Below are 26,074 nucleotides of genomic sequence, written 5' to 3' on the forward strand. Positions count from 1 at the left end.
GACTGAAACTGCTTTTGCCTTACTACTGGGCATCATCTTTTGAGTAATGCTGCTTTCAAACTAATCTATAAAGCAGATAGTTGTTTGCCTAAAACAGACCTACAATTATCAAAGAAATTATTTGAAGAAAACCAGAACAAAGTTCAGAAAATTTTCACACTTTCAAAAATTCTTGATTTTAAGAAACATTTCTTATGAATTTGAGATGTTGGTACATGGACTTTAGAGAAATAGATGATAATATATTTTCATTGCTCTAGAGGTTGTGGGAGCTGGAATAATGAATCAGATAAATGAGTTAAACTAAAGAGTTCATGAGTAGTGTGTATAATCACAAGGACAAGCTCTTGCATATGGCAGACAAATCCATGCAAAGGGCAGACAAGCCCTCACATATGGTGGCCAAGTCAAATGTAGTAGTGTTTTTCTATGGAAACATAAACAAATAACAATATTCCATTGTAATGAATGAACTGAAGTAAACTCATTTCTATCCACTGGATAGCTGGCCTATAATATGTGAATCTATCATCAACTGTTGGAAAAGGAGAATAAAATATGTAAAACCTGATCATTTTCATAATCTTAAGTAAGCTCACTCATATCCACTGAGGAATATGAAAGGACAATCCATGAACAATTCTGTGTTTTTGAATAAAGTGTGTTTTTTTTTTTACAAACACTCAGAATTCTCCTAACATGTATAACACACAGAAGGAAACTTTTCTGGTACCAAAAGAGAGAAGATTAGGACCTGAATGAAAAAAATAACAAAAATAGTTATATTTAAAATAAATATAAGATGTTAGTAAACCTCATGTTAGAATGGCATAATATATCATAAAAAAGAATATAAGTTAACTAAACCAGAAAAACTTTAAGACATCTTAAAACACCAATAAAATAGAATTAAAATGTTAAGCAACATCATTACACGATAGATGATAAACCTGAAGAAATTGTCATAAAAAACAGTGTAGAATATACAAAAACTTATTCTAAAATATAAGAAAGTATTATGCAATATTATGATATGAAAGAGTGGGAATGTTTGAAATTCATCTAAAATATTTGAAATAGTATTTGTTGCTTAAGGAATAACAGTAAGTGGGATACATACAAAATAATTTAAAATGTCAATAACAACATTATGTGTTTAAAAGCCCATAATGAAGATCTGGTATTTTCCAGTCTTATGTAAAGCCAACAAGCACACATCTACCATCATGAAAATGTTTTATTACCAATGACTTATTAAATATAAACAAGAAACTTGAAACAATGGCAAAAAAATATCAGCATAGATTTTAGAAATAATTGGTGAATAGATGATCTAGAAATGTATTTTCATAAATTTTAACAAAAATCAGCCAAGATAAATTTATATTTGAGAGTGAGTATAACTAAAAAGGCATTCTCAGAAATATAAACACTTAAGGAATTTATCAATTTTTATTTTGTAATTATTTTCTAGAATGTCCTACATGCATACCATATTAATATGATTTTTGAGTTAGTATTAAATAGTAATTGAAGAAGAGTCTACTTAGTGTTGCTCTTGTGCACATATTTAAGACTGACCACTTGGCATTCAATAACATATCACTGTGATTCATCCTTGAAAAAGATTGACTCTTCCATCCTCCGCAGTCATAAAATACCTGTAGCATCTTATCTAGGGTGGGGCCTAAGGAGATTCCACAAAAGGCATTGGTGTATCAACTGTTGAGGTGATTATGCAGGTTTTGTTCAGCTGAGGTCATTTTTAAAGTTCACAGAGTTAACACCAGGGTAAGATGGTGATTAAGTTTCTTTTCTGACACCTTCCAACATCAATGAACTCAGTCTAGAAAACGTGTCAATAGACATCCTCAGATATTGTCTCCTAAATGATGCTAGATCCTATCCAGGTGATCATTTTTCCCTAAAAAATGGCATTCATATGACAACAGCAGCAGCAAAAACAACAACAAAAAGAATCTCAAAACAAATCCTGATTTGATTACTTTATGTAGGAAAAGTTGAACAAGCACATAAACAAAAAAGATAAATCTACCTATTTATTGAGAGGTTTTGACCTAATAAGTTTCTAATTCTGGAATTAGTTCTAGAATTTCACTGTGCCTAAAATATAAATTAGTAAGAACTCTTAATACAGTATTAATAACATATGGTGAGGCATGATTGAAGGATGTGGCATCTCAATCCTCAGATACTACATCCATTTCTTTACTGAAAATCCTTGGGCCTGCAAATAAACAATGCCTATTTCACTTGAATATCTTGATTATTTCATTGGTTCAAACAATGGAGTATCTATTTATAGGAAAAAAATAACATTTAAAAATTACAATGTTATATTATTTAAAAAATGGCTACTAGAACCATAACTACTGCTATAATGATCTTAGAAGCTCATGTTAATCTAAATCAACATAAAAAAGACACTGCAGCCAAGGATGGTTTCATTGGCTAATTATCCTCACTAGAAATACTTAGAGATACTTTCTAGGTCCTCCCATAGCATCTTTTTGTACTTCTCTTTCTTTCAGAGACAGAAATAAATATTTTTCAATTATCTCCTTCTTCTTATATCTCAGAATACAGAACAATGCAGGATGGTGAAACTCAGTGTGTTTTATTGTTGCATAAACTTCAATTTCCCAAATAAAAATGTTAATGTGCCATTTCTTTTTGCCAGTAATTCATTCCTTCCACTATCTGTGACTGAAGCACAAAGGTTCTATAAAAATGAGGTTGCTGACACAGTGATAATTACCAATATCCTACTGGAGGCAATGGGTAAAGAAAATGTTCCCTTGAGAGTAACATCATTTTTGTCTAGGTCCCTTAAGGATGGTATTTTCTCCACTACAAATATTGAAAATATGTTAAAAAAGACATACAGTTTGAACATTTTCTTTTCCCCTACAATTAAATGACTGAACCATATGTGCATGTGAATCTATGATGGAAATTTAGCTATCAAGAGTACCAAAATTTGTGTTTCATGTGTCCTTTGACAATTCTCTTTTAATCTCTCTTATGGATGGATGCACTTTTTCTCAGTGACATGTTCAAAAATAAAAAGTACATCAGATGTTTCTTATTATTGAAGTTAATTTTTAAAAATCACAACTGTATACATTCACTATTTATCTTCCAAGTGACTTGCTGTCTAAGCGTGTGAAGAACAGAATCACTGAGAGAAAATGACAAGAGTAACATGAAAACTAATATTCATTTGCTTTTCTTTCAGAAAAAGAGGAGCATGTGGTAATATTACATGGATTTTTGCATAATGATTTTTATTATTTAATTTAGGAATTAATCTCTGAGAAATATAATAACATTGCCTACAGTGTCCAACTGTATGTTTGGCTAAGGAGCGAGAAATAAACTTAAGGACACTACAGACACAAGCTCCCTGGTTTTTAAATTCAATGATGGGAATGGAGATCCTGGACACTGAGAATACACATAGACATCTTAGTGATAAAATGCATTCTAAAATACCCTAGAAAATGTGTAAAAATGACTTCCATCTTAGTGTGCCTGTGGTAATTTACAAGGATATTGTATAGCAAAGCATTGGATCAAAGCTAGATATTAAATATTTTTAGGAGGACAATCACATATATTTGTGTTTCACAATAATCAGGAAATTATAAAATTATAAAATGGGTCGATTGACCCAGATAATTTACATTTCTATAAGTCAAGTTATTCTAATTAGTATGTATCATTTTAGGACAGTTGAACAAATATATAGCATATTGCCATGTGAATCAGAAAGAAAGAAATCTGTCACTTGCTGTCATGGTCCCAACTTCCTTGAAATAATGCTTCCCTGAAATGTTTTAACATCATACTGCCATCTCTAAAACACAAACCCAAAATCACACACATGAATCCATACATGTGTACATGTGCATATGCATTCACGCACACAGAGAAACATATGGATCCTCAGATATAAACGTGTGTATGACCATACATAGACTCCTGTAAAATAATTTCACACCACTTAAATGTGTTAATTTCTGTTCTTTTTGTTCATTCAATAGCTCTAAGTTTTTGTGTCATTTGCGAACTTCCATATCAAAGCACTCTGCAATGCATTCTTTTCATGCAGCAGAACATCACATTTGATTATTCTATCAATTTTTGCTATTTGACATTTGCTATTCTCAAAAACAAGTAGGTACAATTTCTTGTTGACTGTCCAGAAGCTGAACCTAGTTCTTACAATTCAGAAAATGAAAAAATAACAGACTAAAGTTTCCAATACTGATTTGAAAGCTTTTGCTATATCAAGCTTATGTTAAGAAAAAAAAAAGTAATGATTATCTTGATATGCATTTGTGTACATCTTTTTTCTTTTCTTTTATTGGATATTTTATTTATTTACATTTCAAATGTTATCCCTTTTCCCCATTTTCCCTCCTGGAAAACACCCTATCCCATATTCCCTCTCCTGCTTCTATGAGGTTGCTTCCACATCCACCTACCCACTCCTGCCTCACTACCCTGGCATTCCCCTACACTGGGGCATCTAGCCTTCACAGGACCAAGGACCTTTCCTCCCATTAATGCCTGACAAGTACATCCTCTGCTACATATGCAGCTGGAGCCATGAGTTGCTCCATATGTTCTCTTTGGTTGGTGGTTTAGTTCCTGGAAGCTCTGGGGTGTCTGGTTGGTTGATGTTGTTTATCCAATGGGATTGCAAACCCCTTCAGCTCATGTAGTCCTTTCTCTAACTCCTCCATTAGGGACCAGATGCTCAGTCCAATAGTTGGATGCAAGCATCTGCCTCTGTATTTGTCAGACTATTGCAGAGCCTCTCAGGAGACAGCTATATCAGGCTCCTGTCAGCAAACATGTGTATATACTTAAATAGTGATTTATTGTTTTGGCTCTCTGTTGACCTTTCTCAGAAATTTCACTGATGTGTCTAAATAGAACAAAAAGATTTGATGACTAGTTTATCACATACCAAATCAAATACAATTCACATATTATTCTCATGATGAAATGAATATCTCAAAAAAAGCCAAAAAAAAATACAAATAATAAAATTAAGAAAGATTTTGACTGGTCCTGTCAAAGCACCCTGTCCTTTGGTAGAGAAAGACTTTTGATATTTTTCTATTTCCGATTCAAAGATCTTTCTAATCTAGATATGCTAGCAGTGTGTAGGCAACATTATAAGGCCAACATCAAACTCAACACTGTCCTTAAAAGAGTCCACAAAATATTTTTATTCATATATTATTTTCATATGGTTCTAGAAGTTGTATCCAATATGCACAAAATATTTGGCAATCACTTCTAGTTATGTGTGCCTCATATACTTACCATTGTCCATGTTTATGTGCTATACTTTTCTTTTGATACACTAAATCAAGTGGAATTCCTAGAAACCTATATATTTAGCATTCATGGTTGGGAAAGGCAGAAAGTATATCAGTGGCACTTGGGTTTCAATAAAATGCAACACAGAAGTGCAAATAGCCAATATCACATCCTAATTGGATCTAGGAATCTGAATGAAGGATGTATTTAAGCCAAATTTTAAAGAAAATTAAGGGAGTTAATTTAATGGAAAATATTTTTTAAAAAGGAGAAAATAAAGGTGCCTCTTCTTTTTCTCCCCATTTCTGAGCGGATAAGGTTTTTAAAAATGACGCTGAAGTAAAATGTTACTTTGTATGTGCTAAGCAGATGTGTTGTCACTTGGTATTTGCTGAAGTAGTATTTATATTTTGAGTATTCATGTATTTTTGCAAGAACGGGACATTCGCCAAAATGTCTACTGCTCTTTATTTTACATGAAATGAGGGAAAGTTTTGTATTTGCTAAGCAATAGTCTAAAAAGAAATATTTTCTTCAGTTAACAACACAGCACATATTTAATACTTCAATAAATATGAAGACAAGCTTAATCACCCAATCATAGACAACTCTGAAAAGGATGATACAATTAAAATTGTGGGATGCAAAGAAGACAACAAAAGTACTTTACCTGTTCTTTCCTGAGACTTACCCTAAAAGCTAAATGCAATGAGGGCTGGTTTCAACAATTTAGGATTACCCTTGGACGGATCATATGCTAAAATAGCATATGACCACTATCATGATTTTTAATTCTGCAATGGGAGTTTTATCTTAGAGAGATATTTCTATACGTTTGATGGAATTCTCTTTTTTTTAAGTGTATCACATTTTGAATCCTTTAACTTTTATGTCAGTATCTTAAGTTCAGATATAATGAAAACAATGAAACTTGAATATATTCATTTTCTCAAAAGTCCCTTATTAGGACTTTTCCTAATTCCATGTAAAGTCATTTTCTTTACTAAAAGGGGTGAAGTCTCACTGGCTTAGATCTCAGCAAAGAGGAAGTGAACTAAACAGATACCTAGATATAAACAAACACATTGGTTCACATTTTTCCTTTTAGCCATCACATGCCTATACAAAGGAGAAAATTTTCTCACATTGTTCACCTTTCTGACTTGTCTTGCTAGTCCCATACACTGTTCAATTTTCCTTTTGGAAATCAGAAAATAAGTCTTAACTTAATCCATCATGAAATATTTAAATTTCTAGTGTAGAGTTTAGAACTTAAGTCCAATCACAAGCTAAGAGGTTAAAGGCCATTAATGGGAAAAAAAAAACACTCCTTTTATGCAGAGAAAAATAGGGAAAATTTTGTGAAATAGTTAAGGTATCTTCGTCCACAAAGAAAATTATTTATTGGCAAATTCTGTGTAGACTAGGAAGTTTGACGTGTAAAACAAATGACAAATGGCTTATAGCAATTCCATTTGTAATAAATGTTAACTTCATAAAAAAACAAAAAATTAAATATGTAAACAGGGATAGTGAGAGACAGACAGTGAGATAGAGACAGAAAGACAGAGAAACAAAGTATAGCAAAGACATAAAGTACTTTTCAAACTCTCATGAGGTCATGGGTTCTTATGAAACATAGAAGTCACAGAAAATACTAATGAAATAAAATAAAGAAATTAATATACATAAAATATGTCAACACACAAACTTACATAAGAACAAATTTAAAAATATAGCTTCATTATTCATGATGCTGGCTAGAAGAAGGGGTATTATTTTTGTCAGTGTTGCAACCACAAAAGATGCCCATGTTCTAGGAAATAACCTTCCATTCATGTATATGCAGGAGCAATTAAACTCAGTAGATTATACTCATTTAAAGACTTGAAAGTAGGAGGGTACTTGCTGAGAAGAAGAGGGGGTTTTGCCTTGAGTAGTACAATTTATAATTCTCATCACAACTTTAAACCCATTTGAATGGGTTACCAAAGCCCCAAACTAGAAGCTCAATTCTGAGCAGAAGGTGCTGTATTCTGCAGCTACTGTGAACTGGGTTCCTGGAAGAGAAGCTGAGGGATGGCTAGGGAAGGGGTGAAAAGATGGAGGCCAGGATGATAGTTTGCCGATCGAAGCCCCAACTTTAATGGCGGTCAGACCATTTAACAGTGTGGGCAAGCCCCTCCCCCCAGACTCCGGGCTGAGTTCTGGGGAAGTCATCTGGTAGTCCTTGGTTCCACTTCTCAGGCAATTGGGTGAGTCACCTACATGACTAATTCAGGAACTCATAGACCTGGAGGAACAATGAACTTCACCTTCACTCTGAGCACTCCACCCTAGGTGAAGCAGGATTCTGACTAGCATAGGACTCCATGCACAACATAAGCTGGGAGAAGGTTACCCTGACCAATGTCAAGTACACTCTGAGCACTCTACCCTAGGATAAAAATTCCTGCTGTAACCTACTTCTCTATTATGCCCTAATGTCATATTCCTGGCCAAAGCCCTTGTCCTTGGCCAAAGTCAAGTTCCTACCATGTGGTATGACACCCCAATATGGCTCCATACATTTCCTTCCTTTTTATTAATTTGAAAATGAGGAGGTAGAAAACAAGTGGATAAACATCCATTATAACAAGGTGGGCCTTAACCAGGGAGGGAAAGCATTGTCTGTAATTCCTCTTAAATATTGTATGACATCTTTTTCAGAGGAGGGGTAATTGGCTCCTTTATTAATTTAAGAACAGCCTCTCAACGTTAACCCCTATGCAATTAGATGTACTTCCTGGGTACTCAGAGGCAGAAACTATGGTCCTCCCCATGCGGTGACTTGCCTCGCATTTCTCACTGGTGCCCATATTTGCTTATAAACAAACACACATAGATGTAAGTTCTATGTGGTTCCCTGTTTGGAGATCCACTTGTGTAAGTTTTGAAGCCAGGGGATCTGCAAGTGTCTTTAACAGATATGCCATCTTTCTATCCAGATGAGCCTGGGAGGGGATAGCCAGTGTGCTTAACAAACAAGGTCAAGAGTTAAAGGTGGAACAGGATTAACTTGTCCTCAGATGTCCCTGAGGTATCCAATTCAGTTGCAAATTAGCAACTTAAAAGACAGAAAGCATGGCCTCTGGAGTACAAATTTAATGTGCCTTGCCTTAAGGGGTCTTGTCCAGGCACCTTTTTAAAGATTAATTATATATATGTATATTGTAACTGTCTTCAAAGACACCAGAAGAAGGCGTCAGATCTCATCATAGGTGGTTGTGAGCCATCATGTGGTCGCTGGAATCCGAGCTCCCATGCTCCATGAATGAAGGCCTAGCCTTTAATGGCTGAGCCATCTCTCCAGTCTTACAACCATAAAATAAAAGGGTTCGGCTCCCAGCACCCATGGCTGTCTCTCCAACCTTTGGATTAGCTCTTAGATATTCAGAGAACAGTCATTTAAAGAACATATCTTTTAAAATTTGAATTACATTTGTATAAACAATTGTAAAAATTAAGAATTAGCAGTATTAAAAAGGGAACAATTTAAAGCAATTATAAACCATGAGCTTTATATGTATTTTTACTATTATTAAAAGCTTGATTTTTAACATCTTAAAAATAGTCACTATAGCACACAAGTCAGGTATCTGTGCTGAAGCTGTTTGAAACAATGAACACACATTTTCTACCTTGAAAACAGATGTTTAAATACTCCTGTGGCAAGCTTAAGATGAGGTTAATATAAGATAAAGCCAATTAATTTATCCTAACAACTTTTGAAAATCACTTACTTAAATATTTTAGAAGTCCAATAGTTGAAAGCAAACGCCTGTAACAAACCTTTCATGAACAAAATATATTGAAAAATCTCTGATCCCAGCTTCTTGTACTGAAGCAGAGACAAAATATTTTTTCTCACATTAGGTAAGGCTAATGAAATTGCTTTATTGTTTCTTTAAAGTTAGAAACAAATGCTTTTATAATTATCAGAATTTAAAGCAAAAAACAATGCTTTAAATCTATAATTTTTTATGGAGTAGGCAGGCCAAATTTTAATGCCTTCATAAGTTCTACATAGCCTTATTGACCTTTCATAAGTTTGAACTGCATTTTGAGCCACACCTGGATAAGTCTGTCAAGACTATTCTTTTAGCCAAACACTCCCAAGGTGGGGTCTGCAAGAAAAAAGCAATTCTTCACAAGCTTCCACTGAGGCAGCTGTAAGCTTTGCATTAAGTCAAATGTAAAATTTTTTTTCTAATCTGCCTAAGGACCCACCAGTCCTTGACAAGTTCCTCAAATGTAAATATCTTCTAATTTGAACTTTTTATCTAAGAAAGACCCAAACCCACCTGTACTACAAGGACATTTTATGAGGATTGAATAACAAAAGGAGCCTGTAATTTCAGGGTTACAAGAAAAATTCCACTCATTGTTACTGAGTAGTCAAAGGAGCCTGTTTGATATCAAATAATTTTCCACTGAGATCTCCTTTTTAATCTTGGAGGGTTAAATTTTGCTTCTACCATTGTAGCCTATAATCTTGTGGAAAAGTGGCAACAGGCCTATAATGGCCACAGCTGTATCATTCTTAAAATTATCTTAATTGCAAAATATGTTAAGAATAGAGAACCTTTAACTAAATTGCGAACTGCAGTCAATGCCACACTGGCAATTTTTATTGTAACTTAATTTTTTCTTCCAATATTAGAGCATAACTACAACTTTGGAAGCAAATCTCAATTTTAAACAATCTATTTTCTTTAAAATCAATGGCAAATGCATTATTTTTACAGCACAAGGTTTGTCTGCCAGTTTTAATGTTCAAATGTATGACAGTATAACTAATTGAAGAGACTTTATTTTAAATCCTATTCCCCACAAGTCAAGCTTCTAGGACAATATTCACACAAAACACCATGCCAATTTAAAAGCATCTTAGAGGCCCATATTTCCTGGGTTGTGTCATGCCACGTTTTAAGATAGCTGCAACCTTGAGTTACCAGTTCTAAACTAACTTTTTGTTACCAACATTATACCTTTTAAATCATGTCCAAAGACTTATAAATCAATATTCTATATAGTCAAGACATGCAAAATATACTTATATCTTTAAGACCAATTATAAACAAGACCAAAGCATGAGTTGTGTTAGGCCACGTGTTGCTGGTTAAGATGGCTACAAAACTGAGTCACCAGTTTTAAACTAACTTTTTGTTAACATTACACATTTTAGATCATAACCAATAATTCATTACTCTATAGTCAAGATATGTAAAGCCTTATACCATTAGGACCAATTAGAAACAAGAATAAAGCAATTACGCGAATCTCATAAACTTAAACCAAACAAATTTTTCTGTTTTCTAACTTGTAATTTCGGGAGAATAAAAAGCACCGTGAAACAAAAACCACAATTGTGGAGATTTTTCTTTCAGAAAAACAACCATTAACGCACTTGTGCTAGACTTGAGACTGCTAGTCCTTTTTAAAAAACAGCTTTCTCTCTAACTATGACTCCTAGATGGGTGCGGGGATACCTTAACTCAGCCTCTGCTGTGTAAACTGCAACTAGATTAAAAGATAGACCTCCAGCAGATGAAATTTTTACCAATTTTTTTAACATGAAACAAATAAACACTCATTTACACAACGCCCACGAATAGGACATAAACATACATGTAGACACAGTGTGCACTGAGGACAAACAATGATACACAGAAAGGGAAGTGCGCTTGTTAAGCAATTACATCCATTTTCCTTCTCTCTTACACTCTCATTTTTCAAACTTTCTTAAAGCAGCTCTTAGAGGCTGTGGACATATGCCTATTTTTAAACCCTTTTCTTTTTCGTCTGAATCAGCTCTTAAAGGCTGTGGACAAATGCCTATAAAGCTCCTGCACCATTTTCCACTTTCTGCCCCTAAGTGAGGAGTTCAGCACTGGGTCAATACTGCCTCACTTAGTCCGTATCCTCTAGCACCTATAATTGCTCACCATGCAAGATACCATCTTTTTCCATTTTCTGCGAAGCTTTGAGAAGACAGGGTCACCTCAGAAGGCCTTCCCATGTCCAGCCCCATGATTGGGCGCCATTCTATAGCTGCCTGCAGCTACTGCGAACTGGGTTCCTGGAAGAGAAGCTGAGGAATGGATGAGGAAGGGGTGAAAAGAAGGAGGCCAGGATGATAGTTTGCTGATCGAGGCCCCAACTTTAATGGCGGTCAGACCATTTAACAGTTTGGGCAGCCCCTCCACCCAGACTCCGGGCTGAGATCTGGGGGGCTGAGTTCTGGGGGGCTGAGTTCTGGGGAAGTCATCTGGTGGTCCTTGGCTCCCGTGCTCAGGCAGCTGGGTGGGTCACCTGCTTAATTCAGGAATTCGTAGACCTGGAGGAACAATGAACTTCACCTTCACTCTGATCACTCCACCCTAGGTAGAGCAGGATCCTGACTAGCATGGGAATCCGTGCTCAACACAGGCTGGGAGAAGTTCACCTTGAGTAATGTCAAGTACACTCTGAGCACTCCAGTTTAGGATAAAAATTCCTGCTGTAACCTACTTCCCCATTATGCCTTAATGTCAGATTCCTGCCTGAAGCCCTTGTCCTTGGACAATGTCAAGTTCCTACCATGTGGCATGACACCCCAATATGGCTCTGTACAAGAAAGTGGTCCTAATAAAACATATACTGCAACTGACAGCAAGAAAGCAAAGAAAAAAACAATGGGGAAGACAGGAAAGGAATTTAAGAATTAGTATAATCATATAGGAAGACAGAATGATTATCTATCTCTACTTGAGGGAAATTGGTATAATATTTGGATTAAACAAGGAAGAACTGAAACAGGGCCATACATAAGTACTGGCTTAGTCTGACTGTGGTCTGTTTTTTGTTTTGTTTTGTTTTGTTTTGTTTTGTTTTGTTTTGTTTGTTGTTGTTGCTTTAAGTTCTGTAATGGGGTTATAAGAATCGTTTGAAGGAACAACCCATTTTTCACCCTGAAATGTTTACTGTTGCATAGTAGAGCAGTCTCTGTTCACATTATAGATATTTGTTTGTATTATCTAGCAGATGTTCCCATTATGGGACAGATGTTTTCATTATTAGGACAGTTATTCCCATTATGTAGTAGATGTTGTTACTTACGAAAAGCAGTTTTATAAGGAAGTGATCTACTTACAAACTTCCTTGCTTCTGGAATTAAAGGTAATTGTATGTTTCAGGTAATGACTTGAAGATCTTCAGCACATTCCAGAAGTAATAAAAAGAATATTGAAAATGTCCATGCAATTTTTGAGAGTTACTATTATTTTGTTGTCTTTGGCCTTGAAGAAAGGAGATTACCAGTTTTTGGTGAATATTCGTTAAATGACCAATATACCCACATTCAAAGATCAACAGGACTCTAATAGAACATGTAGAAAATAAAGTCATAAACACTGAAAGTATCTCAACAGTACAAAGGTAGATAAATTACCTCTCATTATTAGAATATCACGGTCATTGCTTTTTGTTACGTGGTAAGATAGAGGATCTTTCTGCTTTCTATTCTTGTGAATATTGTGTTTAGCATAAAACTCAACAGAAGCATCAAATCTGTATTTATGTCACCTTGATTAAGCCTACTTTTGATGTTAGGACTGTGTAACCAAACTCAGGAGGGAAGCATCACATGAATTTTCTGGAGTTGGCCACTGAAAGAAGTTAATATTTAAATTTATCCAGTCAAGAAAACCTGCCACAGATAACTTTTTATGGGGAGTTTAAAATGTCAAGGCAAAGGTTGAAGTGTCATCCACAAAGAGCAAGAGATTTGATGGAAATCTATATTACATAGTTCCAGTGCAGATTTTTTCTGCTTTGAAAAGTCAGAAATTTTTCTAGGCATATGCCAATGGAAAAGTTTTGGTTCATTTTTTTCTATTGTAATATTTGAGACTGTTTCCAAATATTAACCTTTATGTCTTTTCAAACAATGTGCAAAGTAGCTTGGGTACTTGACTCCTGTATAGTCCTTACTCTGAACCTTCATCTGTAATGACCTCCTGTTAGATCTTTAGTAGCTCATGTAAGTGAAACCCCCAAAGATTCTGGATGTATGGGAGAAACTCTAGCATTTCTACCAATGAATAAAGAGTGTCTTGTGAAAAAAGTCATGAACCAATACAAACAAGAATAATGATATAATCAGTGGTTAAGAGATTAGAAAGATACTTTGTAATAGTAACTTTTATTACTCTGGCAGAAAACCTGACTGAAATGGAAGATTATTTTGGATTCTAACTCAAATGATGTCTATCACAGTTTTAAGATCATGGTAGTAATCTTGGCCTTTAGTGGTGAGAATGCTGGGTAGATGTTTGTAATAAGATGTTAATTAAATATTAGAGTCCTCTGGCTGAGTGAAAGCAAGACATTTAAATTCTCAAGCCCTATCTCCAGACAATCTCCTTCCTTTAGCAGGATCATATTCTAAAGCAGTGGTTCTCAGCCTTCCTGATACTTTGACCCCTTAAGACGATTTCCTGTGTTGAGAACCATAATCATAAAATTATTTGTTTTGCTACTGATAACTGTAATTTTCCTACTGTTATAAATCACAGTATAAATATCTGATATTAAGATGGTCTTATGTGACACCTGTGAAAGGGTCACTTAATCCCAAAAGGTTGCACAACCACCCTGAAGAGTGCTATGACTTAGAGACTAAGTGTTAACATATGAGCCCATAGAACACATTTTACATAGAAATTATGACAAGATCATGACCCGTCCCCTCTCTTTTTAGTAAAGGAATACAAATACATATAAAATCAATCCCATTCTATGGCAGATTTGTGATCCATTGCAATTAAATTGTATTGGTCATTTGACCGTAGCTTCCTTTGTTCAGTCCTTACCAGGTTCTTGGATCAAAGTTAAAGTAGCATTCACCTACTACATTTCCCCTATCCTAACATGTGTGTTCATTTGCAGAGCTGGAGGCTGAGGAGTGGTGCAAGCACCTTTGCATGGAATGCCTGGGGACAAGGCTAAATGACATCAGCCTAGGGGAGCCTGACCTGCTGGCAGCTGGGGTTCAACGGGAACAGAATGGTGAGTGACTACCTACACTGCTATTATGTCAGGTGGACTGTCAATGGAGAAGAAAATTCATCTTTAGGGGAGTTTATGTTCTTTATCTATGTGGTCCCTGGTCATGAATGAACTCTTGTGGAAGCCACACATCCAAGAGTATGTGAGCAGAAAAAATTAAAAATAATATACTGAAAAATAAATGAGGACACAAAGTTTGATGTTTATGAAAACAAGGTGAATCTGGAAAGAGTTGGAGGGGAGGAGTGAATATAAATCAAAATGCAGTATATGGAATTTTCTAAGAATTATTTAAAATTGGAAAAAGAAAGCAAATTTATGAAGGTATTATTAAGAAATTTTCAGTGGTGAGCTGGCTACTCGGTATAAAGTTCCAAGGTTCAACCCAGATCTCTGGTTTCTTATTAGTGATAAAGCCACATATCTAAAAACTCATGAAGTTATTGTGTTTTATACATATGACTTTTGAATGAATGCATTCTTTAATTTTCTTTGATGTTTGATATAGATTACAGTTTATATTAACACATTTGCCTTATCTGGATATTAAATTCACAGAGTATTTGGCTAGTATGTCTATTGGTGGGAAGTTGGTTTCTGTGCTTACCTATTACAATATTGCTTAAATTCATAGTTAAGTCTGCTCTTTCATGATGACTAGAGTTTCATAGTCTTGATCAGCAATGCTAATAAAGCCTGATTCACCTATTAATATATTGTTCAATGTGTTTTAAGTTATATTTGTAACAATTTTAATGGACTATCAACCCATTTTACCAAACCACAAAATTATCATTACAAGCAGCAAATATAGTAACATTAAGGTAGGAACATTTCTATGATACTCAATTCGTATTATTGGTTAAGCTTGGTCTTGGTCTTGCTTTTTAACAAGAATTTAGGGAGTTACAGGAAATGCAAATCAGTAGCACCAGTAAAAGCATGTCCTGAGAGCCTTGGTGATTACAGTCTTGTTGCTACAGAGAAAAATAGTGTTAACAAGCATCATTACCTCAGTCTATTAAAAGACTGTTTTCTTTGTTGCTATAATGAGAAACCAAATAATTTCTGACTGATCAAAAAACATATAAATAAGCATATGTCTAGATATTTATGTCAGATGCTGCATCTTTTTTATATTTTTTTACAAAGTCATCAATGAATTATAGCAATTATGTTGTAAATTTTTTTATGTTCTCAGTCCACTCCAATGCTCACTCAGATTTCCATTTTTCTGATTGTTTTCTGGGAGCTGTGCTAAGTACAAAACAGTCATAACTCTGTGGTGAAATATACACTATTCATCCAATTTTAACATGTTGCAACATGTTAAAACTATGGCTGATAAAGTGTTGAGAGCATAAGGAAATAGGGAAAATAAATAAATTAAGTGCATGTAGATGGAAATACCATAATGTGTATCTATTATAAACTGTAAATTTCACATCAAAGAACTGGAGTTGCATATGGTTTTCATCCAAATGGATAATGTAATCCTTCAGTGTACTACAATTCGGTCTCAATTTGAAGTTTCTCTGGATTTGTCTGGAATCTAAGAGAGAAATTTCAATATAAACTCCAGAGTATGCAAGCACTGGATTATATATGAGAGCTTTATAATAAAGTACACATTATCCTTTTTAAATGAAACATAAATAAAGCAAAAATAATTTAACTATAAACTTTACAACAGACTTGAAAATATAATATCACTACAGCTAAAAAAAACCTGCCTGAGAATATTTTTTGATAAACATAAAATAGGGAGCAGTAATTTTAAGTATGTATTTCACAAATCTATAATAATTATTAAGCCGGAGAATGTGGTTATAAGTTCATTTAAATGGCAAAATATACCTGGTATCTTCTCTAGTTTGGTTTTCTATTACTGTAACAAAACACTGTGCAGAAATGTGTCTAAACTTGAGCTGAAGAAGGACAATAGATATATTAACCTGCAAGAGGAAAGACCACAATGCCTCAACTCCTCAACTTAGGAATATTAATAATGAAAGAAATAGCTTCACCAGGAAAGAGCACAATTGCTTATTCACTATCAAATAGATACCCATAAAAACACACAAATAAGACAACAATGCCTCAACCCTATGCAGAGATCTATAAGCAGCTAAGGATTATTGATAATGAAAGAAATAGCTTCACCAGGGAAGAGCACAATTGCTTATTCAATATCAAATAGATACCCATAAAGTCTTCCAACCAAAAAAAGCACAGGACCAGATGGTTTCAGTGCAGAATTCTACCAGACCTTCAAAGAAGAGTTAATACCAATACTCTTCAAACTATTCCACAAAATAGAAACAGAAGGAACACTATTCAGTTTCTTCTACAAAGCCACAATTACGCTGATACCAAAACCACACAAAGACCCAACAAAGAAAGAGAACTTCAGACTACTTTCCCTTATGAACATCGATGCAAAAATACTCAATAAAATTCTTGCCAACTGAATCCAAGAACACATCAAAACGATCATCCACCATGATCATGTAGGCTTTATCCCGGGAATGCAGGGTTGGTTCAATATACGGAAATCCATCAATACAATCCACTACATAAACAAACTCAAAGAACAAAAGCACATGGTCATTTCATTGGATGCTGAAAAAGCATTTGACAAAATTCATCATCCCTTCATGCTTAAAGTCTTGGAGAGAACAGGAATTCAAGGCCCATACCTAAACATAGTAAAAGCAATATACAGCAAACCGGTAGCCAGCATCAAACTAAATGGAGAGAAACTTGAAGCAATCCCACTGAAATCAGGGACCAGACAAGGCTGCCCCCTTTCTCCTTATCTTTTCAATATTGTACTTGAGGTACTAGCTCGGGCAATTCGACAACATAAGGAGGTCAAAGGGATACAAATTGGAAAGGAAGAAGTCAAACTATCATTATTTGCAGATGACATGATAGTCTACCTAAGTGACCCAAAGAACTCCACTAGAGAGCTCCTACAGCTGATAAACAACTTCAGCAAAGTGGCAGGTTATAAAATCAACTCAAGCAAATCAGTGGCCTTCCTATACTCAAAGGATAAGCAGGCTGAGAAAGAAATTAGGGAAATGACCCCCTTCACAATAGCCACAAACAGTATAAAGTATCTTGGGGTGACTCTTACCAAACATGTGAAAGATCTGTATGACAAGAACTTCAAGACTCTGAAGAAGGAAATGGAAGAAGACCTCAAAAAATGGGAAAACCTCCCATGCTCATGGATCGGTAGAATCAATATAGTTAAAATGGCCATTTTGCCAAAAGCAATATACAGATTCAATGCAATACCCATCAAAGTCCCAACTCAATTCTTCACAGAGTTAGAAAGAGCAATTATCAAATTCATCTGGAACAACAAAAAACCCAGGATAGCTAAAACTATTCTCAGCAACAAAAGAAAGTCTGGGGGAATCAGTATCCCTGACCTCAAGCAATACTACAGAGCAATAGTGTTAAAAACTGCATGGTATTGGTACAGTGACAGGCAGGAGGATCAATGGAAAAGGATTGAAGATCCAGAAATGAACCCACACACCTATGGCCACTTGATCCTCGACAAAGAGGCTGAATATATCCAATGGAAAAAAGATAGCCTTTTCAACAAATGGTGCTGGTTCAACTGGAGGTCAGCATGCAGAAGAATGCGAAATGATCCATCCTTGTCTCCTTGTACTAAGCTCAAATCCAAATGGATCAAGGACCTCGACATAAAGCCAGACACTCTGAAGCTAATGGAAAAGAAACTGGGGAAGACCCTTGAGGACATCAGTACAGGGAGAAAGTTTCTGAACAGAACACCAATAGCGTATGCTCTAAGAGCAAGAATTGACAAATGGGACCTCATAAAATTACAAAGTTTCTGTAAGGCAAAGGACACCATCAAGAGGACATATCAGCAACCAACAAATTCGGAAAAGATCTTCACCAATCCTACATCAGATAGAGGGCTAATATCCAATATATATAAAGAACTCAAGAAGTTAGACTCCAGAAAACCAAACAACCCTATTAAAAAATGGGGTACAGAGTTAAACAAAGAATTCTCACCTGAAGAACTTCAGATGGCGGAGAAGCATCTTAAAAATGCTCAACTTCATTGGTCATTAGGGAAATGCAAATCAAAACAACCCTAAGATTTCATCTTACACCAGTCAGAATGGATAAGATTAAAATTTCAGGAGACAGCAGGTGTTGGAGAGGGTGTGGAGAAAGAGGAACACTCCTCCAATGCTGGTGGGGTTGCAAATTGGTACAACCACTCTGGAAATCAGTCTGGCGGTTCCTCCGAAAACTGGGCACCTCACTTCCAGAAGATCCTGCTATACCACTCCTGGGCATATACCCAGAGGATTCCCCACCATGTAATAAGGATACATGTTCTACTATGTTCATAGCAGCCCTATTTATAATTGCCAGATGCTGTAAAGAACCCAGGTATCCCTCAACAGAAGAGTGGATGCAAAAAATGTGGTATATCTACACAATGGAGTACTATTCAGCCATTAGAAACAATGAATTCATGAAATTCTTAGGCAAATGGATGGAGCTAGAGAACATCATACTAAGTGAGGTAACCCAGACTCAAAAGGTGAATCATGATATGCAATCACTAATAAGTGGATATTAACCTAGAAAACTGGAATACCCAAAACATAATCCACACATCAAATGAGGTACAAGAAGAAAGGAGGAGTGGCCCCTGGTTCTGGAAAGACTCAGTGAAACAGTATTCGGCAAAACCAGGACGGGGAAGTGGGAAGGGGTGGGTGGGAGGACAGGGGAAGAGAAGGGAGCTTACGGGACATTCGGGGAGTGGGGGGGGGCTAGAAAACGGGAAATCATTTGAAATGTAAATAAATTATATCGAATAAAAAAATTTTAAAAAATAGATACCCATAAAAACACACAAATAAGTAGTATTATACAAAATAAGGTGTGTGTGTGTGTGTGTGTGTGTGTGTGTGTGCGTGTGTGTGCATGTGTGTGTGTGTTTGATTTGAGAGCTTCCCTGAAATAATTAACAGGCAGCTACACATTTTATATTGAAAACTAAGATGTGTTTTCAACTAGCATGGATCCTTACCCTCAGATTTTTATGGTGGACTTGAAGGAAACACATATTTCATAGACAGCATACTCCCTTATTTTACTTAAAATATGATTAAAAAATATATGTATGTACCTTAATAATAAATTTATAATATATATGATCATAATTTTAACATATATATTCATGTTGCAACAGTTAAAGTGAAAGAAACCCTGAATTTGTTAGGAAGCATGGAATGTGGAATGATATGGAGGGAGGAAAGGAAGGGGAATTATAATAAAAAAGTTTTACAAATGTAGCAATGGGCCAATATCATCCAGGCAATTCTTTAGTTGATATTCTTTCTTCCAAAATGGATGAATTGTATTGACAACTGAAGGTCTCTCTAGCATTATCGTGTTAAAGAATATTAGTTTGCCATACATCTACAGAGGGACTCATGCATACATCTTTACAGAGACACTTCAGTATTTAAAAATTAAAAGAAAATTCGTGTGTAAGGAGTATTTTCTTTCACCACAAATACCTTTCCCTTGACTACTAAGACCTCCAAAACAGCTGTTGTTCGAGGTGCTAAGTGTTTGCCTCTCTATATGTTTCTTTCCTTTTAGTGATTAAGAACAGCAAAAATATTTCAAAATTTCTGTTCATACTATTAAAGGAAGTCAGTAAAATAATACGACTCAACACAATAAGATTTCAGATTCTACTAAAATTAGATAATAATTAACACACCTAGAAAACATAAAATTTGTATGTATTCCCCAGTTTTCTCCCTTCCTAGTCAGTAACTCTCATCTATGTAAATGGTAATGATTAGAGAGCTTCCATGAGACAAATACTAGAAGGTGTATTTTATTGTCAATCATATGGTGCATTTCTAGCCAGCTTGGATACTCTCCTGTGGGTTTGATGGTGGTCTTGAAGGAAATATTTATTCTGTAAACATATACTCTTTTAATTTACTTAAAAATTATTATGCAAGTATTTAATGTTTTAGTTAAATAATTAAAATCTTTAAAATGTACATATTTAAAGATGTTTTGATTTTTTATTGTAAAAGTTTTCTTACACAAGAGAATTTGATAATGTTTCTCCTCACCTTGAATTCCTTCCAAATCTGCCTCACCTCTCTATCCACCCAATTTTCTTCTCTTTAAAAATCAAACAAAACCTAGGAAACACACACACACACACACACACACATTTCACATAAATGGAAATTAAAATATAAAAGCAAAAGACCAATATGAGAAAGCAGTCCAATACAAAACATTTATAAACATACAATTGAAATTGTTAATGTTTGCCATCTCTTCCTGGGTATGACACCTTCTCAGAAATGTTGTTAATATACTTGGTCCGACTACATTGAAGAAAAGTAAATTTACCTTCACCAGTGGATTAAGTTGTATATATTTTCTTAATTAGGGGTGGGAGGTAATGTCCACTTCCATTTCTCAATGCTGGGACCCCTTAAGCTTATGAAACCTGGGATGCCTTAAGTCTATGAAGGCATTTGCATGCTCTCACAATGTTTATGTGTCCTTATCTGTCCTTATCTGTCACCTCTGGGTCTGCCAATCTATCTCCTCTTTTACATAAATCTCTGAACCTTGGGAGAATTGCTTTGATGAAGAATTCCCATTTAGAAATGACTATTTCAAAGTCTCTCAGTCTGCACATTTTCAAATTTGAGTTTCCTTGTTAGTTCCTTTTAAAAGTCTCTTTTATTTGCCAAGTGTAATTTCTATCTCAAAGGATTACTAGTAAATAAGCTCACCATTTTTGGTCCTTTCTGAACTCTGATTGGCTGGTTCAACTCAGCTTTTCTGGATCAAATACCTCTCTAATCTGACCCATTCTCTCATCTTCTCCCTGAATTGCTCTGCTTGGCCTTCAAGTGACTGTGGCAATTAGTTCTAATCTTCTGGTTCCTTATTCTCTTGTCTTAACTGCCTCTGCAGAACTACAGGTACTCGTGAAAGAACTCAACTCCAAATGCACTGAACTGACTGTACTGCCTTCCAAGTGACTGACTCAATCTGAGCTACTTTTTTTTCTTTTACATTTGAGACTGCAATTACATTATTTCCCCCTTCCCTTTCTATCTTAGTTAGGGTTTTACTGCTGTGAACCGAGACAAAGGCAACTCTTAAAAGAACATTCAGTTGGGGCTGCCTTTCAGGTTCAGAGGTTCAGTTCATTATCATCAAGATGGGTGTATGGCAGCATCTAGAAAGGCATGGTGCAGGATGACCTGAGAGTTCTACATCTTTATCTGAAGGCTGCTAGCAGAATACTGACTTCCTGACATCTAGGACTAGGATATTAACACCCACACCCACAGTGACACACTAACTCCAAAAGGCCACAACTCCTAATAGTGCTACTCCCTGTCCCAAGCATACACAAACCATCACATTCCACTCTTTGGAATAGGCTTGTTCAAGCATATGAGTCTATAGGGGCCACATCTAAACATAGCATATTACAAAATAGATTTAGTTTAATTTCTAGAGTCCCCATAGTCTATAGCAGTCTCAACAATATTAAAAGTCCAACGTTCAAGGACTCATCTGAGATTCATCTGATCACTTAACTGTAATCCCCAAAGCAAAACAGCTGGGCAAACTCCAAACTCTGGATCTCTGAACTACTCTTAAATAGCTTCTTTCTTTTCTGTTCTTGTAAGAGTTGGGCATATCCTATATCTGACTCATTCTGTCAAATCTTTTTGTGATTCATCCCTTTGTGTGCTACTCAATTAGATGTCATTTCCAAAATGTCTGCTTCCTTCAACAAACTAATTTTACCTTAAAGGTGTATACTATGGCTGTGTCTGCATTCCATTCAAAGGGATTAAATGTGTGTCATTCTAGCCAGATCACACAGACCTAGAAGATATTTGGATGTTTTCCCTTGCCAGAAAATCATGTTACTGGGTTATAATTCCTCTACACTTCTGATCTACTACTGCAAGAAGAAAATTTTCTTTGTAGTTACAGAAGAATATTATTATGTATCATTTTATTGCTGTTACTTTTATAGAACAATAGTATTTCCTTTCCCACCTAGGCCCATGCCCATCTAGTCTCAGGGATCTGACCAATTTAGCAGTGTCAAATGCAGGTTTTATTTCATGGAATGGGCCTCAAAGCCCAGATAAAGTGGTTTGGTACTCTTGTAACATTTGTACCACTATTGCACCAGTATATCTTGCAGGCAGATATCTTTTGTATGCCATGGAGCTTATAGCTTTGTTAACAATGATTACCTTTTTCCTCTGGTAGTCCAGTAACAATAAATGCTAGTCAGTAGAGGTGTAGCTACTTGTTAAGCATCAGCTCGAGTTCTCTGTGTTCGATAAAATATGTGTCCTTTTCAGCACTAAGAACTTGTCATCAGTTTGTGGAGAATAACAGCCTTGGGAATAACTTCTAATGTTTGCTAGTTTCAACTGTGCCATTTTGGTCAATGTGAGGTTATTAATTTTTATATATTGAAATAAATCATTTATGAAAGATTTGCCATTATAGATTTAGTGCTTTTTCCCTTAAGTAATTGTTATATTAGATTATAAATCATACTATTCTTCTAAGTATAACTGTGTTTTATTATCAACAGCATATTTAGGTTTAAATTGAAATTTTTATCCTGAGAAATAAGGACTATAAGCTTGCAGACTGCATAAAAAATATTGTAACATAGTTTTTGTTGATCACATACTACTCTCTAATCAAGAAAAGTCAATATTTGGTTTTGACTGTATCTTACTTTGCCTTCAGAATTGTATTCTTCCTGTATTATTGTCGACTTTTCATACAATTTGCTTTACTTACTTCTAAGCTAGCTAAGAATAGATATTTAAACAAATTATTTTGAAGGCAGAAGATAATGTGGGTTCTGTGATGAGGGTAGTTGTAGGTTAATATTTTTTACTATGATCATCTTTGTTTCATACTGGCAGCTGCTTTCACATTGACTCAGAGTACTTCATAACTAATAAGAAATATTAAACAAATACACTCCTCACTTCTCCAACTCTGTCTCTTTCTGTCTAGGTCTCTGTATTCCTCTTTCATACAAACCTATTCCAAGACCTCCAATGTTGTTAAGAGAGCATGATAGGTGTACATGTCTAGATTTCAACTTTTCAAATTTTCTAGTCTCCAGATCATAGGAACTACTTCAGATAGCCATAGAAAATTAACAAATTTAAAAAAAAAAAGTGTTCTAGAATGATGGAATATATGTGTAGGAAATCATATGAATCTGTTGCACCATAGTTTCCTCTAAGATTGCTAGTTTGCTTCCTTCAGGGAGGCTCCTTAAACAGGAAAGTAAACAACTCAAAATAGCTTCAGAAAGTTCCAGAAAATAAACAGATTCACTAGTACTTTCCATGCCATAGTAAGTAATAAAAGAAGTCCTCCTCAGCCAGCGAAGTCAGCTTCAAAGTTGACTCCCAGACCAGTCCAGTAGAATGTAAGAGGTTTAGGTAAAATGAGTCATTTGGAAAAATACTCTCCAACCTGTTGATCTGTGTGCAAGTTATGCAGTAACTTCTAGGTTCCCAGAATTTTTGTTCTGCCACCTGTAGTGGGGTGGGCTTTGATGACACAGCTCTCTTAGAGTCATTTCTGCTCCTATAAGTAACCCTTTACCCACATTTATTCAAGTAACCATGATAATTCTCATTGGTTCACCACACTGGAATTTTGTGTTGTTTGTAATTTGCTTTGTTGTGGGATCCCCAGGAAGAATTTTGCCACACATCAAAATCATACTGTCTAGTCCAAAGCATAGACAGTATTTATACAGTCTATAATTATAAAGTATTTTTACAGTCTATAATTATAAAGCATTTATTTAAGATAGGTACTATTAAACACAACCCTGTCTTACATACAACACTGAAAGCATGAACTATAAAAAGAAATCAGGAAGAATTCATCAAAAATCAAATTTTAAATACCAAAATAACCACAATATTTTTAGGTGAAATAAATAATAAAAGAATACCACAGATGAAAGAAATTTGCACTCAGCTAAACCTGGCTTCTGACAATTCACAAGAGCCTACTATTATAGGAAAAATATTTCAAGTGCTAAAAACCAGGCATTGTTTGCTTCTAAACAATGAATAGCTAGAATATGGTGGAAGGCGATATCCTGAGGTGACAGGAATATTCTATGCCCTGGTATACTGTGTCAAAAACAAAAGATATAAATATTCCATTATATGTCAAAATATGGAATAATCTTCCATAATCAAGAATATATTATACAAATAATGACATTAAAATCACTTCCTACTTCTTTAATAAATACAAAGGGAATTTTAATAAAAAATTAGTTAACATATTGATAATATTATATTGAAAGGGAAATATAGCCTTTTCAACAAATGGTGCTGGTTCAACTGGAGGTCAGCATGCAGAAGAATGTGAATTGATCCATCCTTGTCTCCTTGTACTAAGCTCAACTCCAAATGGATCAAGGATCTCCACATAAAGCCAGACACTCTGAAGCTAATACAAAAGAAACTGGGGAAGATCCTTGAGGACATCAGTACAGGGGGAAAGTTTCTGAACAGATCACCAAGAGCATATGCTCTAAGATCAAGAATTGACAAATGGGACCTCATAAAATTACAAAGTTTCTGTAAGGCAAAGGACAAATCGGCAACCAACAAATTGGAAAAACATCTTCTCCAACCCTACATCAGATAGAGGGCTAATATCCAATATATATAAAGAACTCAAGAAGTTAGACTCCAGAAAGCCAAATAACCCTATTAAAAATGGGGTACAGAATTAAACAAAGAATTTTCACCTGAAGAACTTCGGATGGCAGAGAAGCATCTTAAAAAATGCTCAACTTCATTAGTCATTAGGGAAATGCAAATCAAAACAACCCTGAGATTTCACCTTACACCAGTCAGAATGGCTAAGATTAAAAATTCAGGAGACAGCAGGTGTTGGTGAGGATGTGGAGAAAGTGGAACACTCCTCCACTGCTGGTGGGGTTGCAAATTGGTACAACCACTCTGGAAATCAGTCTGGCGGTTCCTTCAAAAACTGGTAACGTCACTTCCAGAAGATCCTGCTATAACACTCCTGGGCATATAGCCAGAGGATTGCCCAGCATGTAATAAGGATATATGCTCCACTATGTTCATAGCAGCCCTATTTATAATAGCCAGAAGCTGGAAAGAACCTAGGTATCCCTCAACAGAAGAGTGGATGCAAATAATGTGGTATATATACACACTGGAGTACTATTCAACCATTAGAAACAATGAATTCATGAAATTCTTAGGCAAATGGATGGAGCTGGAGAACATCATACTAAGTGAGGCAACCCAGTCTCAAAAGATCAATCATGGTATTCACTCATTAATAAGTGGATATTAACCTAGAAAACTGGAATACCCAAAACATAATCCATACATCAAATGAGTTACAAGAAGAATGGAGGAGTGGCCCCTTGTTCTGGAAAGACTCATTGAAGCAGTATAGGGCAAAACTAGAACAGGGAAGTGGGAATGGGTGG

At 35.4% G+C, this 26,074-nt stretch overlaps 1 protein-coding gene across 1 annotated transcript in view; it reads left to right on the forward strand.

The window, feature by feature from the left end:
- Positions 1 to 26,074, forward strand: part of Dok6 (docking protein 6) — a 564,609-nt gene that overhangs the window by 287,777 nt on the left and 250,758 nt on the right. The window contains exon 4 of the mRNA XM_052155464.1: positions 14,329 to 14,448. Within this exon, the coding sequence (XP_052011424.1) occupies positions 14,329 to 14,448 (120 nt within the window). The remainder of the gene's footprint in view (positions 1 to 14,328; positions 14,449 to 26,074) is intronic.

Source organism: Apodemus sylvaticus, chromosome 13 (genome assembly GCF_947179515.1).
Source record: "Apodemus sylvaticus chromosome 13, mApoSyl1.1, whole genome shotgun sequence".
Taxonomy (NCBI): Eukaryota; Metazoa; Chordata; class Mammalia; order Rodentia; family Muridae; genus Apodemus; species Apodemus sylvaticus.